Genomic DNA, 25615 nt, shown 5'->3' with positions numbered 1-25615 from the left:
GTTATTATTTTTTTGTTTTATAACAATAAATAACAACAAAACAAATAGGCTAATAAAAAATAATCATGTTAAAAAATATTTTTTAGATGCTTTTACTATTTTTTAACATTATTTTTCTTCGTTTTTAAGTTAAAATGACCGGGAGCTTCAGAAAGCCACTTTAAATTGGCATCATTAATTTCTTCATCGTCATTTTAGTCCTTTGACTTTTAATAGCCTAAAGAATTTACATCTCATGGGGCAATCAAGGTTAGTTTGTCTCGACGTAAAACTTTCACGTGGTGCAAAGTAAACCTACTAATTAAATTACCAGAACATCTAGCAGAGATGTGTCCTCCAAAATTACGTGATTCGCTGTCTAAATTTGTTTTTAAAAAAATCTGAGGGATATTCGCTTGTCAGCATACTTGTAATAAGATATGATTAAGTTGGCCACGAAAAGACATGCCAACTCCTGTCATGACATAAAACTGATAACTGAAGCACTCAAAAAGAAACTGATAAACACAATACAAAACGATTAGGCTATTCTTGACCGTTGCACTTACCGGAAACTCTGAGTATCCAAATACTTGTCTTTCTTTTAATCTGTTATTCTATCCTTATTGATAAGTGCAAGACAATTGGGAAAACCAAAGAATTTTGATTTTTATCATAGGCTAATCCCATAGGCCTGCTTTTTCGACATCATAGCGACCAACCGGAGTAGCCTCTGATTTGACTGACTTGAATCCTTCACCGTTCGTGGTCTTTTTGAATGAAAACAAAACAATAGCTGGCAATGGACATTGTTATTTTGATCATTCTATATAATGCAATTAATTCTGTCAGAGTTCACTCCTCTCGCGCTCTCATTGTGCTCGTGCACTCTTGGGGGAAGCCGGGCGCGAGCTGCACCTGCCCTGCATGAGCCGATGCACGCGAGCACGGGGTCTTGTGCCAGAGATTTACCGAGGCTTTGCATGTTTTAAAAGTTGGTGTTATGTGTGAGAGAGTTAAAACTGGCTGAGTTGGGGGGAAGGCAAGGTCGACCGCGACGTCGCAACATATAGACAAGATCAAGAAGGAATAGAATTCATTAAGATGGGAAGCCTAAAGGCGTCTCATATTAAAAGTAAAGATTTACATATTCGCAACACTCACGCAAACACATGCAGCATCGCAGTGATCAAATGAGAAGGGCAATACTTAATGTGCAAATCACGCTAGTATCGGTCTACCATACAATCTATGTTGGCTTCTTAAACATATTTTGTTGGTTTAACTTAAAAAAGTCAGGTTAACTTGACATTTTGAGTTCATTGAAATTAAACATTTGAGTTGATACAATGAAGGAGATTGGTTTAATCAACAGAAAATTAAAATATTATGTTGTCTGAACCACACTAATTTGACAAAAGAAAAAAAGTTGTGATAACAAATCATGATTTTTTTTTACAGTGTTTCTATCCTAAATGATCCTATCTACTCAATCTAAAAAAAGCAAAAGAAAAGTGAGAATAGTAGCATATGCCAAACCTAGTAAGAGTCGCAGTAGGTGCAACTGGGTCTTGTTTCATAATTATATGAGTGAGAACAACACATAACATCTTCAGCACAGCTTTTAACCATCAAAGCACGACCCGGAAGACCAGATTGGCTGACGCACGGCTACGTTGCAGCAGCCCCACTTTGTGCCTCAAGTTTCGCTGTTTCCAGCCAGAGAGAGAGAGAGAGAGAGAGAGAGAGAGAGAGAGAGAGAGAGAGAGAGAGAGAGAGAGAGAGAGAGAGAGAGAGAGAGTACGATGTGTCAGACACTACACCACGCCGTAAGTCACTGAAGAAAGATCCTCAGCGAACGAATTCTGGACCGACGCTTGCCTGTCAGGGAAGGTTGGCATCGCCAGCTATAGAGAAGACTGTGCCCGGAGCTTCAGCGCTTCGCAAAGCGCAACGAATCACCGATACTCTTCCCTCAAAGACGGTGCCACACGGAATTGGCCCCAGGACACATTTCTATGCTAAATGTCAAGAGAAGAGTGCCTAATCGTAAACACTGGTAAGATGCGTTTTGCGTAGACTATATCATTCGACACAGCGAGCGTGAAGTCGAGTAATACGAAGAGATTATTCACGCGTTTTAGTGAGGTAAAGAGTAAAGAGAACTGTTAGTCCAAAATAGGTTTATTATGTACTTAATTCCATCTAAAAAAAAATCAAAAGAGTTTATTTTAATTTTATAGCAGCTTATAATGGTTTATAATAAAACAAAAAAGATACAATTATGAATTTGCATGCCTGAATAGAAATAATAATAATTTATTAAATACAAAAATACATATTGTGTTTCTAAATCCGTTATCACTGTAGACTAGGCTACTGCAGGCATTTCGGGTTATAAGAAATGAAAAACAGTGTTATAGCCTACGTTTTTCGTATAGCTCAAATATATAGTCACAAGTGCTAATAATATGAATATGATATTATACTATTTAAAATATTATTACTTATTTTACATTTATTAAAAGGGACATTGTTAACTATGCCTTTCTCTTTTGTAAACATGTTAAAATAAAATCCAAATTAAACAGACCAAAATGCAATAGCCTACATTTACACCGCATACAATATAGCTACAAAACATATTTATTAATGAAACAATGCATGAAATAATGACCATTTAAGAGATTCATGTGGAAATGTATGCTTGTGTTGATACGATTTTGTTATTTAACAAACCAATAACACAGCACACGTTACGAAAATCATTTTCCGCCAACGTTTTCAAATGGGAATTTGAATGATTATAAATGTGAAAGCGAGTGTGGCGTGGGTGAGTTGAGGAATTAGCTTTCTCGGGAATGCCCCAAGCACGCCTGCATTAGCCCACCTGTGCTGTTTATTTAAATCATTGACTCCAAGAGCTGTCAAGCACAAAAGAAGGGCGTGCGCGCTGTCATCACCCATCAGATTTATGACCGATCATTTTCTGACTAAACAAATGCCATCACCCAGAAGAAGAACTTTACCCAATATGTCGCGCAAGACATAAACCATGCGCGTTAGAATAAACGCAGTAAGGGTCGTTTAATACTGAGAACGCATGCACACATATGAGACTTCGCCTCAAAATAATGTGGATTGTTGTTTGAAATAAAAAGAGGGTGAGACGCTTTGCTTTCAAACCCTGTTATTCATGCTTCAGCAGAGGACAGGAGGCTTGTGACTTTGCCTGTGCTTGTGTCTGCCCCCGAGTGCCCTGTCACAATCTAATTACCCGTGAGTAAAGGACAATACCGCTTCAGCTGGTCTGTGTCATTCCCCCTATATCCCAGTGCCTGCTTATCTTCACAAACCCTTCTGCGCCGCTCTCTGCCCCCTCCTGCCCTCCTTTAACCCCACGGAGAATGATAAATGCGCGGTAAGGGAACGAACGGCCAAAGCCATTTCACGGCACCTGTTAATTAAGGGAATGATTGACTCCGTTTTCGCGGAGCTTGTTTCCACCATTATTTTTTGATGCAATTAATTTAAAGCAAAGTATAATGTGACATCACAAACATGATGTCATTGCCGTCGTCACAGTCACACGTGTTAGACGACACCACTTGTGTTACATAAGAAAAAAAGTCTGAATCTTCACACGCATTTAAAGAAGAGTGGCCCACTGAGTTAGAGTCCTCAGTCGGGTCAATCTCTTTAGTAACACCCCCCCGACTTTAAATGTTAAGTGCCTAAAAGGACAGTCCCTTTTGTTCTAACGTCGAGAGCACCTGGATTACCACAGGTATTTAGTTCAGGTATTCTCTAAAGAATATTTAGCCCTAGGTGAGCTGAACCAAGATTAGGCAAAAACTAGCAGTAGCGCACGCACGCACACACACACACACACACACGCACGCACGCACGCACGCACACACACACTCGTCTAATTATATAATAAACATGTATTGCCACATTTACACCACAAATGCGGCACTATAGCTGCATGTAAGGTGGCATAGCCCACCACTAAAAGATACATTTACATGGTTTAATGCACACAGCGGCAGAAAATGAATTTACATATTACACCGAAATTACAACAGAACAAATGTTATGAAATAATCAAAATATTTCAATATTTGTTTTTCAGATATTGAATATTTTATTTCTCATAAGGGATGAGGCGGGTCAGAGCAGGAATATTACAGTTTGGCTTTTATATGCCACTGCGTTTATACACAAAATCAGTGTAAATATTTGTGAAAAAGCCTATTAAAGACGTCGTGTTGCGTTTCATTAGCACATAAAGCTATGCCAATGTGAAAGAACACTGTATACGCGTAGCCTATGTGTAAAGGTTTATATCAGCTTCCATTTATATCTGCATAATCTGTAGCACCTTTTTGATGTAAGACTGTGTATAAAATGCATCATTACACAGCAAAACCAAGCGTCATATTTTATTGTATATTCTAATTTGTTGGCTTCAGGCTGGGCTCTTTGTGTTGTGTAGGGCCCCTGGCAGGAATCCAGTCCGTTAAAGAGGGATTTAAACATCTGATATTGTCACACAATAAGGCCAAATAGCCTGTTTGAGCATCTTTACACATCCAACGTTGACAGAAGCTCTGTGGTTTAGGTGCTCAATATTATTGTCCAAATTGATTATTCGCTTTTCAGCCAGACCAAAACTCTCACCAAAAAAAAAAAAAAAAAAAAAAACTCATCCTCTTATGATGGTTAGCTATGTGATTAGATGAAAACATATGAAAACACACTATGCCTATACTAGACATTAATACCCAGTGTATTACACTGTAGTTGTAGATAGCTGTGGAAAAGTCTTTGCAGCGCGTCTACATCTTTCTCTTCTTTCCCGAGATACTGTGACATCAAGTCATGGCGTCAGAGTGGCGGCCGATAGGGGCTCTGAGCTCGCGCTTCAATTATTGCCTTTCAATCTTCAGACTACAACTCCTGCTTTAAATAATAATAAAAATAAATAGCCCTATTGTCAGAGAGACATCCTACCATTATTTCTAGGATAAAATGTAGCCTATAAAATCAGTTAAAACTCAATTTCTCATTTTTTTTTAAAACCGGTTCTTGGCTAGACATGATCTGTAACTCCATCAAGAAAACAGAATTACCACAACAGTGTCTTTCTCGATAGATGAAAAACGAGCCGGAGCGCCCTGGTAGTGGTAGTCAAGTCTATCTTGTGTTATCTTTGATTGATCCAACCAGACAGGTTAAATAATTAATATACACAAAGCGTTATACAAGCAGTTAGAGGCCATAGAAGTAGATATCTAAAGGAGCACGCTGCTATATCCACTATAGGCATATTACATATTTTGGAAGGAGTGTTTATTTAGGCTATATTAGATTATTTGAATTGGAGCTTCCATGAAATGCTCATTTATTTAAACGAATTTAAAACGCGTGAAATTGGAAATATAGCCTTTTTTGACTGGATAGACAAGCACATTTTATGTTTAGCCGCAACAATGTATTAAACCCTATGTGCACAATGAGGTCTTCAGTTGACTAACCTGTATCCACAGTTTATCTAAACGCTTATCAAGCTAATTGGCGTCGTTCTGTCTTCCTGCCTGCGGTGGGTGAGCCTGATGCTTGTTTTGCCATGAGATAATTGTAAGTAAGAATCAACGAAGCTGCCCTAATGGCCACCAATTGGCTCAATTTGGACCTGCCCATGCGACCTGTCGGCACCAAGGAGACACGGACCCGCTATTAATATGTAAAGTAACGTTTGATCGCTCGAAACGGCATACAAAGACAGTTTTCACAAGAAGAATGTGGTGAGAACTAATTTAAAACAATTACACGCGCAAGAACAATAGCCTCGAATTTAAGGACCATAAAATACTCCTCCCCAATTAATGCCCGAGGTGTTAGGAATCGTGTTTGTTTGCATTAGGCATATGTGACACTTCACTGTTACAGGTTTTGTTGTTTTAAGCAATGTTAAAATGTTAATGGTCAGGCAACAGGTCTTAATCACAGTAGGCTATTAAGTTCTTAAACAAAAGTTTATGATAACTGCAATAAACCATTTTGTTTATCAATAGCATAGAAAAAATTAAGTAGGCTAATTACATGCACTGTTCATTAATTTATGCTTAAACAAAAAGTAGTCTAACCAATGTAATATTATTATTCGAATAAAAAAAGGAGTATTTTTGTCTTGATAAACGGTCTGAGTCATTCTTACATTCTTAATTTCAGGTCATTCTGTTAGTCTTTGAGTAAAAAGACAACATTATTACATCATCATCTTGAAGCTCTAAGAAAGGTAAAAAGATCTGAATAAATTGCTCCGCTGAATGATGAGTCTCTCAGCTCTCTGAATGTGGAGCACTAGGCCGATAGTCGCCGTGGCAGTTTGGAAAGCATGATGTTCGAGCCAATGACAGTCAGCGCGATCTGCTATTGGTTAACAGAGCGATCCCTGCCAGCCCGTGACCCCGCCCATGTTCGTAAGATATGGAATCTACTGGCGCCAGTTCCGACAGTACACAGGCACAATTCATTAACGAGACTTCTCTCCGCTTCACATAGACGCAGAGTTTTAGAGAGTTTAAAGATTGGGCTGTGGACAATTTAAACCAGTGGCGAATTATGAATGTCAACAGACATCTTGAGGATTAAAATTCTTTGCACAGGACTAACACGGGGAAAAAAAATAAACTGAGGATTGTAGTGCTGAAATGCTACTTCGCGCCGTAAGTACTTGCACTATACCGATAGTTCTTTAAAATTGCGCAGTTGAGCTTCTAATGAAGCGACTCATTTTAAGTTGCAATAGCGTATTTCGATAACGTGAAGATTCTCTGTTCTAATTTAAATCTGTCTTGCAATACATTTAACGTTAAAATTGAGATGCATCTATTTGTTCACTTACAGGTGTTCCTGATCATTCTTGAAAGCAAAGAAGCAGGACCTCTTCTCCAAAAATAAGGGCATAGAAAGTGAACAGAGCATCACCAACTGAAGCAGAACGCCAAATATCGTAATAATCTAAAGGACCTGGGTCTCTAAGTGTCCAAAAGGTTTTCAGTAGGCATCTAGAAAACTTCTTTTTAACGTTTTCTAAGCGCGGACACTTCAGACATGGAGGTTGCGGCCGATCAGTCTCGATGGATGGCCCATCATCATGCGGTACTCAACGGCCAGCACCCAGAGTCACATCATCACGGGCTTACACACAATTACATGGAGCCCATGGCCCCTCTTCTTCCCCCGGACGAGGTGGATGTGTTCTTAAATCACTTGGACTCGCAGGGGAACCCCTACTACTCCAATTCTCGGGCCAGAGTATCATACGGACAAGCGCACGGTATGATTACTCTTTATGTCAAAAATTCTCTCGCATGAAGTAGGCTACTTATAATATTTTAATGACAAAATGTGTAAAGGTTATCTTGTACATATTTCATTATGTAACTAATTTCCGATAAATATTTCAGTCACACTTTACATTAATCATGAATGAAAATAAACTAGGCCTATAGGCTATGTGAATTAATTTATAAAGCTGCTTGAAATAATACTGTTATTGCTAAATTATTATTTATACTTAAATGTGTTACGAACAGTTCAATGCAAAATGTTGCTCATATTTATGGCGAAAGAGAACAGTTGTTTATGTTTTTTTGGTGTGCTTAAAGAAGGTTTAGTCAACAAACTTGACCTTGTCGACACCATTTATGCCCATTTTGTGTCAGTTATAGGCTACTGGTGTTACTTTAGTAGCCTACAACTGCGTTGTGCGTGTAGACAGTGTAAAACCGAAAGATTTAGATGTTTTTTTACTCACTTTGAGGTGAATCCTATGCGCGGCCTAAATGCGGGACTGTCCCATGGGCTCGATGTCTCGAGGCTTAACCAAAATATGTTAATGTAGGCTTAATGTTTATTATTTATACATTTATTTATTTATTTATTTTCTGTTGTTTTGCAAAAACGTTATGCATATGTGCAGACACCAATTAGCCGAGCAAAAGGATGACAAAAAATGCGTTTAAAATGAAAGATATCGGATTTCTTCTCTGCGGTGCGAACTGTCATCTCCAAGAGGAGCGTGTTGAAATGTAAAGATAAGAAGTAAAAGAAAATGTCCAGTGAATGACTTGATGAGGAAAGGGAAGTTCGTGTCAGGGAGCAGGGAGAGAGAGGGGGATCAAGGCACTTCCCGGATGCCAAATCAAAACGAAAAATTCCTGATGAACTTCTTAGTTCAAGTGACTAATTTGTGCGACGAACAGGCTGTAGTGAGAATGCTTTGTTAAAAAAGTTGTCGTGTGTCGCTTTTGTAAGGAGATTTTCCGTCTGTTTCTTAGGAGTAAGTGCGTTTTTATTTTGAAAATCATGTCGAGACGAAGAAAAACATCTTTTAAGTGTTAGCGAGCAAACACTGGACTAAAGGGTGAATCGGCAAATGCGGTTTTGTACATTATTGATATTTCATATAATTTTATTTTATCTCAATGTCAAGTTTGTATTGTTTCAGTAGCCTAAGGAGTCAACAGGTGAGGTTGAACATTAGACATTTTGTTGTTTGAAAAACAAACTGGCGTTTCGGCAAAAACTGTAGAGATTTAGACATTTTGCTCGTAATTTTCATTTCGAATTGAGCTTTTATGTTCGTTTCTGTCTTGTATTTCTCAGCTCGTCTTACGGGAAGTCAGGTCTGCCGGCCACACCTCATACACAGTCCCGGGATCCCCTGGCTGGACAGCGGGAAGGCAGCGCTCTCCGCCGCGCACCACAACGCCTGGGCGGTCAGTCACTTCAGCAAGCCCGGCCTGCACCCCGCCAGCGCCGGCTACCCGTGCAGCAGTAGCTCCAGCACCGCTCCCGTCTCCTCCCTCACATCCGCAACACACTCCAGTCCACATCCCCTTTACAATTTCCCCCCAACCCCACCGAAAGACGTCTCACCGGACCCCGGTCCTTCTTCTCCGACCTCCACCACTGCAAGAATGGACGAAAAGGACTCCATCAAGTACCAAGTCATCGCTGATGGGATGAAAATGGAGGGATGTAGTCCTCTTCGGGGAAGCCTGGCAATGAGCGCCCAAACACCCTCCACGCATCATCCCATCCCGACCTACCCAACGTATTCCCTGCCCACTCCACACGAGTACGGCGGCGGGCTGTTCCATCCTGGTACCCTCCTCAGTGGATCCCCTTCGGGGTTCACACCTAAATGTAAAAGCAAGACGAGATCGTGCTCAGGTGAGTTTCTTTAGAGCTCTCTGACTCGATCATGAAGTGAAGAATAGATAGGCTACATTTACATTGGGTTGGATAACATTTTTACAAAGCATTTTTACATCAGTCATTAAAAATGTTACATTTACAAAATCTATAGCCTATGTAAAGTATAGGCTATAGCCTATGTAAATATCATATGTGTAGGATTTTTTTTGTGATAGGCTATTTGAAAATAATTTAATTTAGCCATAGGCTATAGCCTACAAATGAATCCCCAGTGGTTTACTGGCCTAGATATTTCAATTTGCCATTATAACAGCTTTTATTTTCTTGGACACAACGTTTTAATCTAATTTGGAGTTTACTTATTTTGTTTTTGTCTAATTAAATGAGTTCGGCCGCCATTTTAGGAATCTCCCTCGAGGCAACTCTACACCACAGTTTTTAAATTATGACACGCCACAAGTTTCAGCAGCTCTTAAAATGCTACATCAAAATGCATTACCACTCAAAGGTGGCATTTCCAATAAAAATAGTGGTTATCATACATAAACTACAAACCCAAGCCAGCTGTTTAGTGAAAAAAGTCGATGGGCTATTTTTACGTATAGCCTTTTTACATGTTTAAATAAATTTAAAGAGGTGACCTGTATATTGCATTTTTCGAACACACTGAATTTACCTAATGGTGAAGAAAATTGAGATACAATTTGAGAAATTATAAAGTTGAAGAAACAAAAATGTAGGCCTCTAACATTGTGATAAAACATTTTAGAGCTTAAGGGATCCAGCCAAAAAAAGATTAAGATCATAACCCGATAAATAAATAACAAATAAAATAAAATAAAATATGAAAATGGCGCTTTTTTGGTGAGGTTGCAGACCTTTTGACATTAATTAGCATATTAAATGACACACAAACTTCTATATAGCCTATTTATTCCATGCAGATTCGATTTTTTTTCTTTCTGCGTGTTAGGTCTTAAGATGAATGATTTCATTTGGCGGGCTGCGTGTTGCCTCACGCTTTGTTTTCCTTTAAATGTAGCCTTAAAACGTTGAGGAGTCACGACGCGCTGGCTCCAGTCATATCCTGTATACCTTCAGTTGAACAAATCACGACATACTCCCCCCTCCGCCCTCCTACGACCCCAATACTAACAAAACCCCGGCGGGACAGGCCTTCACAGGCGACAGGACCCTGCTGTTTGTGTGCTTATTTATGCACGACGTCGGCCCGATGCACTGCTATCAAATAACATTAATTTGAACTATTGTTAATATGTTACAGTTACATTTTCTGACACATATTACATGCAATTATAATTGGATATTACATTTATATAGAAATAACAATATGTAAATACAAGATGCTTAATAAATGAATGAATAATGGATATGAATAATATACTCAATAACACAGCTAACCTATGAATGTAGAAAATGTCTATAGGTGGAATATATAGGTTAAGTTTATAGGTTTCAGTGCATTGGTGAATGGAACCAATTTTGAACTGCATAGTAATATTATTTATGTTAAATTAAATTAACATGATTGGGCATTGAAAGAAAAAAATATATTGATTTGTGAAAGGCAAATGCATAAATGAAACAACAACAAAAAAATTATAGATTTTTTTTTATTTTTTTTTTTTTATTTAATAATACAGGCTACACCTCTGATTTAGGTGAACCTCTACTATTCGCTATATTCGTCTTTTCGCAGGGCTGTTTTCACCTAACACTCCCAGCACCAAGTTTCAGTACATTCAAAATGCAAGTGAAACATTGAAAAAAGGGCTGAAAATTACTGAATTACAACATCACATACACTTCAAAAGAGCGTCCATTGTCCGGGCGTATTCTTTTCTCTGGTCAGGGTGGGACAGCGACTATCTCACATTATAATGTGAATAATAGAGAGGTGCTCAGGGGAGTGAGGAGGAAGAGCATATGAATTAAAGCGCAGGGCCCTTTCCAGCAGGTTAGGGTGCTTTACTGTGATATGACACCTGAGAATATAGGACAAGCCTGGACAGCTGGCTGATAAACAGGAGTGAGAATATATAACATGGAATTAACTCACACTTCTTCTTAAAGTGTCTTGAAAATGTTGTATATGCAAAAGCAGACTGATATTTAGGGTTCCCTCTATAGCAGATACATGAAAAGGTTGGTCTAATAAGAGTAGAACCTGGATGTATTCATTTTCCACAGTTATGCTGTGTAAAAAAAGAAAGAAATTTCATCCACACATGCACATTCATACATTTCGATATCAGTTATGTAATGCATCCAGTTCAGATAAGAGATCCCAATGTGAATGTCATGTTAGATGTTGGCTAATTAACTTGGGAGTTGTTTTTCTCTGCCCAGTCCGTGACCCCGTGTTCCTGTATTGTAGATCGAGTGTGAACTTCTTAATTATATAAATTTCCCTTTGCTTTCCCTCCACTTGAATTCTGCACAGAGGGGCGTGAATGTGTGAACTGCGGAGCCACCTCTACCCCGCTGTGGCGGCGGGACGGGACGGGCCACTACCTCTGCAACGCGTGCGGCCTGTACCACAAGATGAACGGCCAGAACCGACCCCTTATCAAGCCGAAGCGCAGACTGGTGAGTAGATCAGCGCTCTTTCGGTTCCTTACACACGTGAGAAAGAGGGCTAAATAGGAGCCCGGAGCAGAAAGCCTAAACACAATTCCAGGAAAGTTATATTTTCCCTATAATCTTCCTGGAATTGTTTGTCGCCCTCACCCCCTGGTGATCCCCTACTCTGCCTGTTACAATACTGCTACTATTGCCATTGTTCCCGCTATCATTATTGCTTCTAGTTCTGATACTGTCACTGATACCAATGCCCATGCCGGGACAATTATCACCACTCCACACTGAGGGAAACCTGTTGCTGCACTATTGCCTGAGCGCATCTGTTCAGATCAAGTAGTTTGATCCAGTTGTTCTTTTTCTGGCTGTGTTTAGAAAGCCACATGCCATTGGTTTTGTTTCGTGTGGCTGGCTTATGATTCTGGTTCCATTTTAGAATCGCTGCCAGCAGAATTATCTCATTTAATCTCGGTGAGACGAGATGCTTAAAAGCAGATTTTTGATTTTCTTTCTATCTTAATGGCTTTTTGCTTTGAGATGATTGATTGAAGGTTCAAGATTATTTAGCTGTTTCCCCATTGAGAAATCATTAAGATGTGTGAAAAGTCAAACTTGATTACGCTTTGGTTATTAATCTGCTGTTTTTCCATGGTTCAGGGCGGCTTGTATAAGAAGGCTCCTCTATGCTTTTTATTTAAATATAATTCATATCTCGCCAGGCAGGGGTGACAGTTTTTCCAACATCACGAATCTACGAAAACAGATGACTTTTGAAGAAAACAGGCAGGATATTATTTTCCCAAACTAGATAGATTTTTCTACCCACATAATCTTATTATATCGTCTAGCGGATGAAACTCTATATCTCTACCTCTGTCTCTTTACACTGTTATTGAGTCATTTTTGCAGTCTCTCAAAACGTGACGTAATATTATCATAGAGATTCATTTGGAGACACATGCAGCAAGCTGTTTAATTGAGTGAGAGCGTATTTTCTATCAGCCATGTGTAATAATTTAATTTTCACTTGGCTAAGTGACCATCAGAGTGTAAATATAAGAGTCTCAGAGGGAATCTTATTTCCAGTGTTGTAAAAGAGACACTTACATACTCAGCGAGAGAAAAATGAGCCTTGTAGCGAATAACAGAGTCACATTCAAATAGAAACTGAAATATGGATTGCAACTGCAATTCCCAATTATGATGATCATCATTATTATTTTTAGCAGTAGGCTATAGGTGTAACATACTGTAGCTGTTAGTTTCTCTATATGTTCTAATGGTGAAAAAAAGCCACAGGGTTTTCCATGGAGTCAGTGTGCTGGCCCATGCTTTTGCATTTTGGGCTGAAGTGTTTTCAGAGCGCTGTTCAAAGGCCATCCAGTTGTTTCCTATCCGGATATCTGCCCGAGCCCGATAAGGAAGCCAGGCTCCCGGGTGTTTCCGTCTTCAACAAACCCGGCTGAATTTTCTCTGGCCCCGGCAGGCCCGAATGACATCTACTGTAAAGCGATTATCAGAGCACTGTGTGTGAAGGGGCTGGGGCAGGGATTGGAAAATAAATGGATTTATACTCTTTGCTCTCTTGTTTGTCATGCTCGACTGGCACTGAGTTTAAGTATCGGAATGTGCGTGTTTTTGTTGTCGTCTGCGTTTTGTTTAATTTCTATTCAGAGCGGCGTTTTATTTTTTTATTCGAAGCTTCCTTTTACACAAACGTAGCTATTATGTAAATCGTTAATGAACACAAACTGCAAATGCTATACGCGTTGGACTGCGGGGGAATTGCGTTGTATGCCTATAGATGTTTCTCATTATGTGTGAAAAATTGATCCGTAATGGACAAAAAGCGAACAGAGGATTGATGACCCGGCTTTGCAGACGCCCCGCCCACTAAAGCGTTTGATTCGTGGCATCAAGGCGAGTGTATCGAAACGATAAAAATTAATGATCTGTACTGAAATATGGAAGCATTAGATACAGGTCAGAAAAAAGCAACAACAACAAAAATCTAACCAGGGCACAAATTGGAAAATTGAATTTAGCGTGTTTAAATGCACAGAACAGGCTATATTTAATTAGTCCAAACGGAGGCGAGTCCTTATAAGAGATTTAATATGTTCAGGCCGCATCGTTGCGGGATAGTTTTGAAATTATGTCTGGTGCAGAGTAGTAGCCTATACACATGGGTGAGTCATAATATTCGTCACCCCATCAGATTCTTATCATGGATGCCATTACTCAAAACCAAATCCGTAGGCCTAATGTCTGTGTCAGTGCGTTGAATAGAAATGCAGAATTGAGTTCATGCAGTCCGATTGCATTCAGTGCAATAAAAAAACATCTCAATAAAAATAAGACTATAACCCACGATGTTACAGTAGCCTAAAAAAAAAAAAAAAGGCCTAGGCCTATTATACATTTATAAACATTTATTATTATTAGGCTAATAATAAAGTTTCCACCAAGTAATATAGCCTAATGGATTAGTCTTTTTTACGGTTGACGAGCAACTGCACGTAATAATAACCAGGGTCATCCATTGAAGGTAAACGGAATTAGGCTATTCGTTTTAAAATGGCTACATCCTTTTTAGATGTCCATGAGATTGTTTTAAAATGTGGTTATGGATAATGTATGTTTTTAATGTAGTGTACCCAGTATTGAATGTGTTTCTCTTGCCTATACAGTCTGCTGCGAGGCGAGCTGGCACCTGCTGCGCGAACTGCCAGACAACCACGACCACTCTGTGGCGGCGCAACGGGAACGGTGACCCGGTGTGCAACGCCTGCGGGCTCTACTACAAACTCCACAACGTGAGTATTGAGAGTCGCAAACACTGAAAGTGACAGCGAAGTGCTCAAGTGGGCGGACAGCTTGTATCGATTGAAGAGAGGGTGAGAGTGAGACCGGTGACGCAAAGCCGGCTTTCCCTGTCAGACAGAGCCCGTTGACCGTTTTCTTTTTAGATTAATCCAGCTTTGTTTCAAAGGAGGGCGTTATTCCCAGGAGGGACGGCAGGGCGGGTCTGCCATTCAAGATACGGCGTCAGTTATAGGCTATCAATTCGGAGTTGTCTGAAACTAGCCTTTTTAATGTTAAGCTTGGCTGCGATCTATTTAGCAGACGAATAAATACATTTCACCTTAATGAAACAAGCGAAACAAAGGAGGGAAGAGAAAAAACGAAATTGCGTGACAGCTGAGCCGCTGAATTGCTTGGTTTTCGTCTGAAATTCAACACTAAAAGCATAATATTGTCTAGGCTACATTATAGCCACCCTCTGATGTATAATTTGTGTAAAATATTACATTTAATAAATGTAAATAAATGTTTAGCATAGGCTACAAGCCAAGTGTAAATTATAGGCTACAATGAATTTTATTGGAAATTTCGGGGGACATTTACAGATAATCACAAAACAGGTTATATATTTTATATTTGTATAGATATATATAATAAAATAAAATGGCAGACGAAATTCTCGATTGGAATCGTCATATAAAGATTCTAATGATCGATCGTGCGATCTATTGCTATGGTTTCCTCAAGCGAACGCGTTCTTTTCTCAAGCGTCCATTTAACTAACTTGTAACTTTTGTGTTTAAAAACCTGTTTGTAAAACATGTAGGCCTACTTTGAGACCTCATGTCCTTTTGTTTTTACTCCCTTTGTGCTCATCATTAACCTACCCTATCTCGTTTCTTACAGGTCAATAGGCCACTGACCATGAAGAAAGAGGGCATCCAAACACGCAACCGCAAGATGTCCAGCAAGTCCAAGAGGAGTAAACGATCTGGCGAGGGTTTCGAGGAGCTCTCCAAGTGCATGCAGGACAAGACCTCTCCGTTTGGCAGCCACAGTGCTCTGGCAAGCCACATGCCACACATGGGCCACCTGGGACCGTTTAGCCATTCTGGACACATGCTGCCCACGCCGACTCCCATTCACCCCTCTTTCAGCCACCCTCACCATTCCAGCCGCTCTCCCGTCTGGGCCGAACCTCACTGAAGACCCACACTCGCTCCTTTATACCGAAAATCTCAATGCACTCAAGAAATCTCCCCTCCCGTCAAGAAATCTTCCACAGGCGAGGGACGCGAAGAGGGTTCGTGTCGGTTTAGTTCCTGGTCGGACACTGCAGAGGAAGGTGCCATTTCATCAACAACCACGTCAACTTGTATAGAGGACGGTTTAAAAAGACTCTGAGGACCCTCACAGACAGAGCAGAGGGAGAGAGAGACAGAGAGAGAGAGAGCTGTCTTTGCTTTTAGCCTTTCGTTACGTTTTACTGAGTCACTTTGGTACTGTCCTGAAAGAGAGGATATGTCTTTGCAGAATCACTGTGTGGAAGTTCCTTTGAGAACAGCCGCCTCAGAAACTCTCTAGTAAAGAACTCGCTCTGAATCTCTGCGAACATGATGAGTCAAAGAGAGAGACAGAAAGAGAAGACCACTAAGTTTATCCCTCCTAACATGCTGGAATACACCCCCCCTCCCCCTCCCCCTCCCCCTCCCTTGGGCATGATTCCCTCTGAATGGACTCTATGGATACGACATAAGCAAAGAAATGTTTATAAAGGTTAATTGTTATTATCGTTATTGTTATTATGATAATTTATTTTCACCTTTTATCTCTTATTTCGCTTTCCTCAGAACACATTGTTATATTATAAATATTATTTGATTGTTATTGATAAAAAAAAACACTGACCTATCCTAGCCAAGGCAATGTTGCTGAGCTGTACGTTTTTATCATTTTCCATTAAACAAATAAAGGAAATAAAGTTTTAATACTTCATCTTTTCCCCCCCCCGAGTACTTTCTTGCTAACGTTCTGCGAAAGGCACAGTCGCTCTTCTCTTAAATGGAGACATTTTTGCGGCTACAGGCCGGATTGATCATTTATGTTTCCGATTCCAGGGCATCGTATTTCCCAGCATTTACTGTAGTTTAATATGAGAAATGCACACGAATGCCAAAACATGCACGAGGCCAAACACAAACACACCCAAGCGCTCGGATAAGCTGCTGTTCCGTACACCGAGTGTCAGAGGGAATTTCAGCAAGGCATCGCTGAGTCCTAAGGTAAGCGGTATCAGATGCACATGCTAAGTGCCTGAACTGCAGTGTGTCTGGGTTTGTTCTGTACAACTGCGGCTGGGGAAGAAGGAGACCTATATGGCATACATAAGCCCCCCGGGGTGCTTCAATTTGACCCAGACAACAGGCTCCAACCACTGGTCCAGTATGTGCGGTTCCAATCACATGCAAATGCACAGAGTCATACTGTACAGAATGCATTTAGATGGACGAATTTGTTGTCCCCGTGTCCTCCTTTTCAACTGACCTACTCAACCCCCTCAGTTCTGGCTTGTCTTTCTGGAGCCAAAGGAAAAGTAAGCAAAAGGACAGCTTACTTTTTTTTTGGTGGTAGAGAGAGAAAAAGAGAGAGGGAGAAGAGGAAGGAAAGGCAATCAGTCGAGTCCATGAACAAACACGTGGGGGGCAGTTTGGAGCCTTCTCCCACAGATGTGCTCGCAGCTGAGGCTTGCAGGAAACAGCTCTTAACCTGGTCTCATTTTCAAGCTATTTAACCCAGTGCAGCGACTGAGGAAACCATCAGCCCAGCCAACAGTTAATGAGAGAGACCCAACAACAGCACAGAGCATGCTGACGAGGGCCGACTTCAGGTCAACACCGACTCTTGCACAAGTGCAGATGCCCATCCCCCATCCAAATAATCACACACCCCTCTTTCTATTCTATTCTATTCTATTTTATTCTATTCTATTCTATTCTATTCAAACTGCTGTCAAATTGATTCATCACGATTAATCGCATCTAACATAACATTTTGTGTTTATATAATATATGTGTGTATATAGATTATATGTGTGTTTGTGTGTCTGTGAACACACACACACATATATATACAGTAATAATATTTATACACACATATATTATATAAACAGAAACTTTTATGTTAGATGCGATTAATCACGATTAATCGATTTGACTGCACTAATTCTATAACATTCATTGAGGCATAGATCTATCAGTGGCGTGATTAATCTTCGGTAAATTAGCTGAAAGGAAATCACTAAAGGTTTTCTTGAAGGGGTAGTTCACCCAAAAATAAAAATTCTCTCTTCGTTTACTCATGTCATTCCAAACCCATGAAGCTTTTGAAACACAAATGGAAGATATTTTTAATTAAACCTGAGAGATTTGTGTCCCTCCATTAAAAGTCAACTACAACAAAACATCGTAAAAGTTACCCATATAAATTGAGAGGTCTAACCCAAGTCTTCTGAATAGATTTAATTTAGGCTTTTACATAGAACATCATATATAGTAAACGGGAAGCTCATCCGTACTTGCATGACAAGTGAGAATCATTTGTTCTCATGCATCAAGTAAACATGTTCGAGCTTCATTTAATATACTTGGTTGTTGTGAACTCACAAGTTATTGTTGGAATATATATATATATATATACAGTAGGCCTATATATATATATATATATATTTATATATATATTCCAACAAGATTTTGTGTTCAACAAAAACAAGTTCAACAAAAATCAATAGGGCTGTCAAAGTGATTCAAATTTTAAATCTAATTAATTACACAATGTGGTGGGGATTAATTAATGGCAAATTAATTGCACATCAAATTTGGCAGAGAAATTACCCCCAAAAGATAATTTTAAGTCGTTATTGTGTTAAATGAGAAAAGCATAAAAAAAAAAAAAAAAAAAAAACTTTAAATTTTTTTATTCAACATAGAATTTATTACACATAAACTTTTTAGGCTTCCACGGCAATGCGCGTGAGTAAATGATGACAGTTTTTTTGGATGAACTATAACTTTGATAGGATTTTTATTAATATGGAAATATGATTTTTTTTTATTATGAAATGATGCTCTAAATAAGAATCTAAAACTAGTAGCCTAATTGTCTAAACTCCATTGTCATTGAGTCTTTCATTTTATTATATTTGTTCAAATGGCTGATTCATTCAGGAATGAAGTAAATGGCTCTCTTTATGAATAGGCCATTGAATCATTGGTTCCCCGATTCATTCATTTAGAAACACTGCTGTGTTGCTCAGAGAAGCACAGTCGTTCTGCTATGGCTTTATGTGTAAAAAAACAAAAAAACAGACAAAATTTTGTCTAAAATATATCACAATTTTAACTACTTATTTATTTAACTGTTGTAGTATAAAATCAGTATCATATTTGCACCCGTGCTATTCGGGGGAAAACAGTAGGCCTACTGGTATGATATTGCACTCGTTACTTGTGTGGTGTTTGCTTTTATATGATATGAATATGAGACAAAAAGTTCTACAAGGGCATTTTTGCTCCGATATCTTGAATTTTCTATGCATTCTACATCAGGCAGTGAGTTGTTGCCCTGCTTCATGTTCGTCACCATCAACTGTATGAAATGTAAGATGCGTTAATAATTTGTGTCAATGGGGTCCAAAACAACACTGAATGCCAAAATATGAACTTTAACTTCAGAAATTAAAATATGAACTCAAACACTTCTTATAAAATATCATTTTTTGTAAAGACCAAACAATCTCGGCTATTACTTTTTAACTACAAATTACCTTTATAGCGTCATAATATTGCTGTACTGTATGTCAACAATGTCTAATCTGATTCTATATTTATTTCTCAAGAAATTTTTTGAGAAAGATCTAAGAAAAAGTGAACACATTCATGACAATTAACACAATTAAATTAATTTATAAAGCACATTTAAAACAACCTTGGTTGGAAAAATAAGAGCAAAAAACACAAACAACACTTACAGAGAATGTAGGCTACTCCCAAAAAAGTGACTAAAACACTCATTCTGGTCATCAAAAATGAGAAAACTGACAAGATATATTCAAAAGCTGATAATTTCTCGCAAGTCTTTAATAAAGTCCACGATATTCTGCCTCACTGATGAAAAACCTGTTTGTTGTGTTTGTAGCACTAGTCTATGACTGTAACTGTTCAGCTGCATTCCTGCTGTGTTTGCCAGTCATAGATGCCACTGGGCTTTTTTATTTGTGTGTGTGTGAGTGTGTGTGTGTGTGCGTGTGTGTGTGTGTGTGTGTGTGTGTGTGTGCGCGCGTGTTGTTCTCTTTGGCCTGGCTCCCAGAGCATGAAACATCCAACGGACTCAAACAGGGCACTCCTGAGGGAACTAGCTGTCTTCCCCCAAATAATAATGGGATTGGGCCGCGTCAGAGAGACGGGAGAGGGAAAAAGAGAAGCTTTATTCAGCACAGAGGCTGAGGCACCGTGACGTGCTCGCGTGGTTCCTCGTGTGTCCTTGTCCTCTCTGTCCCCACATGTGTGTTGTTTTCGTATGGTGTAAGTGGTCTGTTCTTATGTATATGTGGGTGTGGTGGCCATGTTCGGAATGGAGTTGTAGCTTCTCACTTAATGAATATGTATAGGTACTAGGCAAACAGCCTACAACTTTTAAAAAATATTGGAAGTGGAAGAACAGGAATTATGCAAAATAAGAATGGCATGAAGTAGAATAGTGTCCATGACATTTTCCCCCCAAAATATTTGAGAAATTTAGTTCAAAAATGTATCACTGTACTCTTTGCATTCATGTTGGTTTTATATGGTGGATATTAGTTGCAGCTATGTATGAATTGCATTTTAAATAAATTACTAGATATGACAAAAAAAATTGGCTGTCATTAATTACCCTCATGTCTTTCCAAACCCATAAGACTTTTGTTCGTCTTCGGAACACAAATGAAGATCTTTTTAATGAAATCTGAGAGCTTTCTGTTCCTACATTGACGCAACTACCACTTTGACGCTTCAAAAAGTTCATAAAGGGATTGTAAAACTAATTTAAAAAAATTCAGAAATTTTCTGAAGAGACTTGATTGAAGACTACAGATTGAATTTAGGCTTTCAACTCACACATCAGTTGTGGTTAACGGAAGCTCAAGCATGTTCGCTTGACGCGCAAGAACCAATGAGGTTCATTCTCGTGTTACACAGCACGTTTGAGCTTCTGCAAGAACCAATGAGGTTTATTCTCATGTTACGCAGCACGTTTGAACTTCAGCAAGAACCAATGAGGTTCATTCTCGTGTTACGCATCATGTTTGAGCTTCAGCAAGAACCAATGAGGTTCATTCTCGTGTTACGCAGCACGTTTGAACTTCTGCAAGAACCAATGAGGTTCATTCTCGTGTTACGCAGCACGTTTGAACTTCAGCAAGAACCAATGAGGTTCATTCTCGTGTTACACAGCACGTTTGAACTTCTGCAAGAACCAATGAGGTTCATTCTCGTGTTACACAGCACGTTTGAACTTCTGCAAGAACCAATGAGGTTCATTCTCATGTTACGCATCACGTTTGAGCTTCAGCAAGAGCCAATGAGGTTCATTCTCGTGTTACGCAGCACGTTTGAACTTCTGCAAGAACCAATGAGGTTCATTCTCGTGTTACGCATCACGTTTGAGCTTCAGCAAGAGCCAATGAGGTTCATTCTCGTGTTACACAGCACGTTTGAACTTCTGCAAGAACCAATGAGGTTCATTCTCGTGTTACGCAGCACGTTTGAACTTCAGCAAGAGCCAATGAGGTTCATTCTCGTGTTACGCATCACGTTTGAGCTTCAGCAAGAGCCAATGAGGTTCATTCTCGTGTTACGCAGCACGTTTGAACTTCTGCAAGAACCAATGAGGTTCATTCTCGTGTTACGCATCACGTTTGAGCTTCAGCAAGAGCCAATGAGGTTCATTCTCGTGTTACACAGCACGTTTGAACTTCTGCAAGAACCAATGAGGTTCATTCTCGTGTTACGCAGCACGTTTGAACTTCAGCAAGAGCCAATGAGGTTCATTCTCGTGTTACACAGCACGTTTGAACTTCTGCAAGAACCAATGAGGTTCATTCTCGTGTTACGCAGCACATTTGAGCTTTAGCAAGAGCCAATGAGGTTCATTCTCGTGTTACGCATCACGTCTGAACTTCAGCAAGAACCAATGAGGTTCATTCTCGTGTTACGCAGCACGTTTGAACTTCCACAAGAACCAATGAGGTTCATTCTCGTGTTACGCATCACGTTTGAGCTTCAGCAAGAACCAATGAGGTTTATTCTCGTGGTACGCATCACGTTTGAACTTCCTCAAGAACCAATGACGTTCATTCTCGTGTTACGCATCACCTTTGAGCTTCAGCAAGAACCAATGAGGTTCATTTTCATGTTACGCATCACGTTTGAACTTCAGCAAGAACCAATGAGGTTCATTCTCGTGTTACGCATCACGTTTGAGCTTCGACAACCAATGAGGTTTATTCTCGTGTTACGCATCACGTTTGAGCTTCAGCAAGAGCCAATGAGGTTCATTCTCGTGTTACGCATCACGTTTGAACTTCAGCAAGAACCAATGAGGTTCATTCTCGTGTTACGCATCACGTTTGAGATTCAGCAAGAGCCAATGAGGTTCATTCTCGTGTTCCGCATCACGTTTGAACTTCAGCAAGAACCAATGAGGTTCATTCTCGTGTTCCGCATCACGTTTGAACTTCAGCAAGAACCAATGAGGTTCATTCTCGTGTTACGCAGCACGATTGAGCTTCAGCAAGAACCAATGAGGTTCATTCTCGTGTTACGCATCACGTTTGAACTTCAGCAAGAACCAATGAGGTTCATTCTCGTGTTCCGCAGCACGTTTGAACTTCAGCAAGAACCAATGAGGTTCATTCTCGTGTTCCGCATCACGTTTGAACTTCAGCAAGAACCAATGAGGTTCATTCTCGTGTTCCGCAGCACGATTGAGCTTCAGCAAGAACCAATGAGGTTCATTCTCGTGTTACGCAGCACGTTTGAGCTTCAGCAAGAACCAATGAGGTTCATTCTCGTGTTACGCATCACGTTTGAACTTCAGCAAGAACCAATGAGGTTCATTCTCGTGTTACGCATCACGTTTGAACTTCAGCAAGAACCAATGAGGTTCATTCTCGTGTTCCGCAGCACGTTTGAGCTTCAGCAAGAACCAATGAGGTTCATTCTCGTGTTACGCATCACGTTTGAGCTTCAGCAAGAACCAATGAGGTTCATTCTCGTGTTACGCATCACGTTTGAGATTCAGCAAGAGCCAATGAGGTTCATTCTCGTGTTCCGCATCACGTTTGAGCTTCAGCAAGAACCAATGAGGTTCATTCTCGTGTTCCGCAGCACGTTTGAGCTTCAGCAAGAACCAATGAGGTTCATTCTTGTGTTACGCATCACGTTTGAGATTCAGCAAGAGCCAATGAGGTTCATTCTCGTGTTCCGCATCACGTTTGAGATTCAGCAAGAGCCAATGAGGTTCATTCTCGTGTTCCGCAGCACGTTTGAACTTCAGCAAGAACCAATGAGGTTCATTCTCGTGTTCCGCAGCACGTTTGAACTTCAGAAAGAACAAATGAGGTTCATTCTCGTGTTCCGCAGCACGTTTGAGCTTCAGCAAGAACCAATGAGGTTCATTCTCGTGTTACGCATCACGTTTGAACTTCAGCAAGAACCAATGAGGTTCATTCTCGTGTTACGCAGCACGTTTGAACTTCAGCAAGAGCCAATGAGGTTCATTCTCGTGTTCCACAGCACGTTTGAGCTTCAGCAAGAACCAATGAGGTTCATTCTCGTGTTACGCATCACGTTTGAACTTCAGCAAGAACCAATGAGGTTCATTGTCGTGTTACGCAGCACGTTTGAGCTTCAGCAAGAACCAATGAGGTTCATTCTCGTGTTACGCATCACGTTTGAACTTCAGCAAGAGCCAATGAGGTTCATTCTCGTGTTACGCATCACGTTTGAGCATCTGCAAGAACCAATGAGTTTCATTCTCGTGTTACGCATCATGTTTGAACTTCTGCAAGAACCAATGAGGTTCATTCTTGTGTTACGCAGCACGTTTGACCTTCAGCAAGAGCCCATGAGGTTCATTCTCGTGTTTACGCATCATGTTTGAGCTTCTGCAAGAACCAATGAGGTTCATTCTCGTGTTACGCATCACGTTTGAGCTTTTGCAAGAACCAATGAGGTTCATTCTCGTGTTAAGCATCACGTTTGAGCTTTTGCAAGAACCAATGAGGTTCATTCTCGTGTTACGCATCACGTTTGAGCTTTTGCAAGAACCAATGAGGTTCATTCTCGTGTTACGCATCATGTTTGAGCTTCAGCAAGAACCAATGAGGTTCATTCTCGTGTTACGCAGCACGTTTGAACTTCAGCAAGAACCAATGAGGTTCATTCTCGTGTTACGCATCACGTTTGAGCTTTTGCAAGAACCAATGAGGTTCATTCTCGTGTTACGCATCACGTTTGAGCTTTTGCAAGAACCAATGAGGTTCATTCTCGTGTTACGCAGCACGTTTGAACTTCCACAAGAACCAATGAGGTTCATTCTCGTGTTACGCATCACGTTTGAGCTTCAGCAAGAACCAATGAGGTTTATTCTCGTGGTACGCATCACGTTTGAACTTCCTCAAGAACCAATGACGTTCATTCTCGTGTTACGCATCACCTTTGAGCTTCAGCAAGAACCAATGAGGTTCATTTTCGTGTTACGCATCACGTTTGAACTTCAGCAAGAACCAATGAGGTTAATTCTCGTGTTACGCATCACGTTTGAGCTTCGACAACCAATGAGGTTCATTCTCGTGTTACGCATCACGTTTGAGCTTCAGCAAGAGCCAATGAGGTTCATTCTCGTGTTACGCATCACGTTTGAACTTCAGCAAGAACCAATGAGGTTCATTCTCGTGTTACGCATCACGTTTGAGATTCAGCAATAGCCAATGAGGTTCATTCTCGTGTTCCGCATCACGTTTGAACTTCAGCAAGAACCAATGAGGTTCATTCTCGTGTTCCGCATCACGTTTGAACTTCAGCAAGAACCAATGAGGTTCATTCTCGTGTTCCGCAGCACGATTGAGCTTCAGCAAGAACCAATGAGGTTCATTCTCGTGTTACGCATCACGTTTGAACTTCAGCAAGAACCAATGAGGTTCATTCTCGTGTTACGCATCACGTTTGAACTTCAGCAAGAACCAATGAGGTTCATTCTCGTGTTCCGCAGCACGTTTGAACTTCAGCAAGAACCAATGAGGTTCATTCTCGTGTTCCGCATCATGTTTGAACTTCAGCAAGAACCAATGAGGTTCATTCTCGTGTTCCGCAGCACGATTGAGCTTCAGCAAGAACCAATGAGGTTCATTCTCGTGTTACGCAGCACGTTTGAGCTTCAGCAAGAACCAATGAGGTTCATTCTCGTGTTACGCATCACGTTTGAACTTCAGCAAGAACCAATGAGGTTCATTCTCGTGTTACGCATCACGTTTGAACTTCAGCAAGAACCAATGAGGTTCATTCTCGTGTTCCGCAGCACGTTTGAGCTTCAGCAAGAACCAATGAGGTTCATTCTCGTGTTACGCATCACGTTTGAGCTTCAGCAAGAACCAATGAGGTTCATTCTCGTGTTACGCATCACGTTTGAGATTCAGCAAGAGCCAATGAGGTTCATTCTCGTGTTCCGCATCACGTTTGAGCTTCAGCAAGAACCAATGAGGTTCATTCTCGTGTTCCGCAGCACGTTTGAGCTTCAGCAAGAACCAATGAGGTTCATTCTTGTGTTACGCATCACGTTTGAGATTCAGCAAGAGCCAATGAGGTTCATTCTCGTGTTCCGCATCACGTTTGAGATTCAGCAAGAGCCAATGAGGTTCATTCTCGTGTTCCGCAGCACGTTTGAACTTCAGCAAGAACCA

At 40.3% G+C, this 25615-nt stretch overlaps 1 protein-coding gene and 1 long non-coding RNA gene across 4 annotated transcripts in view; one reads left to right on the top strand and one right to left on the bottom strand.

Moving 5' to 3' along the window:
- Window positions 1-1740: 1740 nt before the first annotated feature.
- Window positions 1741-16614, top strand: gata2a (GATA binding protein 2a). Of its 3 annotated transcripts, none has more exons than XM_056236681.1 (6): window positions 1741-2038; window positions 6895-7327; window positions 8659-9228; window positions 11666-11823; window positions 14505-14630; window positions 15526-16614. In XM_056236681.1, the coding sequence occupies exons 2-6, from the start codon at window positions 7102-7104 to the stop codon at window positions 15823-15825; spliced, it is 1380 nt and encodes a 459-aa protein (XP_056092656.1). In that variant the 5' UTR covers window positions 1741-2038; window positions 6895-7101; the 3' UTR covers window positions 15826-16614. The 3 variants fall into 3 exon arrangements, with proteins under 3 accessions (XP_056092656.1, XP_056092655.1, XP_056092657.1); XM_056236680.1 differs by lacking the exon at window positions 1741-2038 and adding an exon at window positions 6249-6713; XM_056236682.1 differs by lacking the exon at window positions 1741-2038 and adding an exon at window positions 6251-6713 and having other exon boundaries at window positions 11678-11823.
- The window catches only part of LOC130071799 (uncharacterized), an 85259-nt gene continuing 68715 nt past the window's right edge, over window positions 9072-25615 (bottom strand). The window contains exon 3 of the long non-coding RNA XR_008804044.1: window positions 9072-9195. This is a non-coding gene — a long non-coding RNA (uncharacterized LOC130071799). The remainder of the gene's footprint in view (window positions 9196-25615) is intronic.

The sequence above is a fragment of the Rhinichthys klamathensis genome, unplaced genomic scaffold (assembly GCF_029890125.1).
Source record: "Rhinichthys klamathensis goyatoka isolate OS25496 unplaced genomic scaffold, OSU_Roscu_1.1 h1tg000461l_1, whole genome shotgun sequence".
Taxonomy (NCBI): domain Eukaryota; kingdom Metazoa; phylum Chordata; class Actinopteri; order Cypriniformes; family Leuciscidae; genus Rhinichthys; species Rhinichthys klamathensis.
This window is presented reverse-complemented; position numbering and strand designations above follow the sequence as displayed.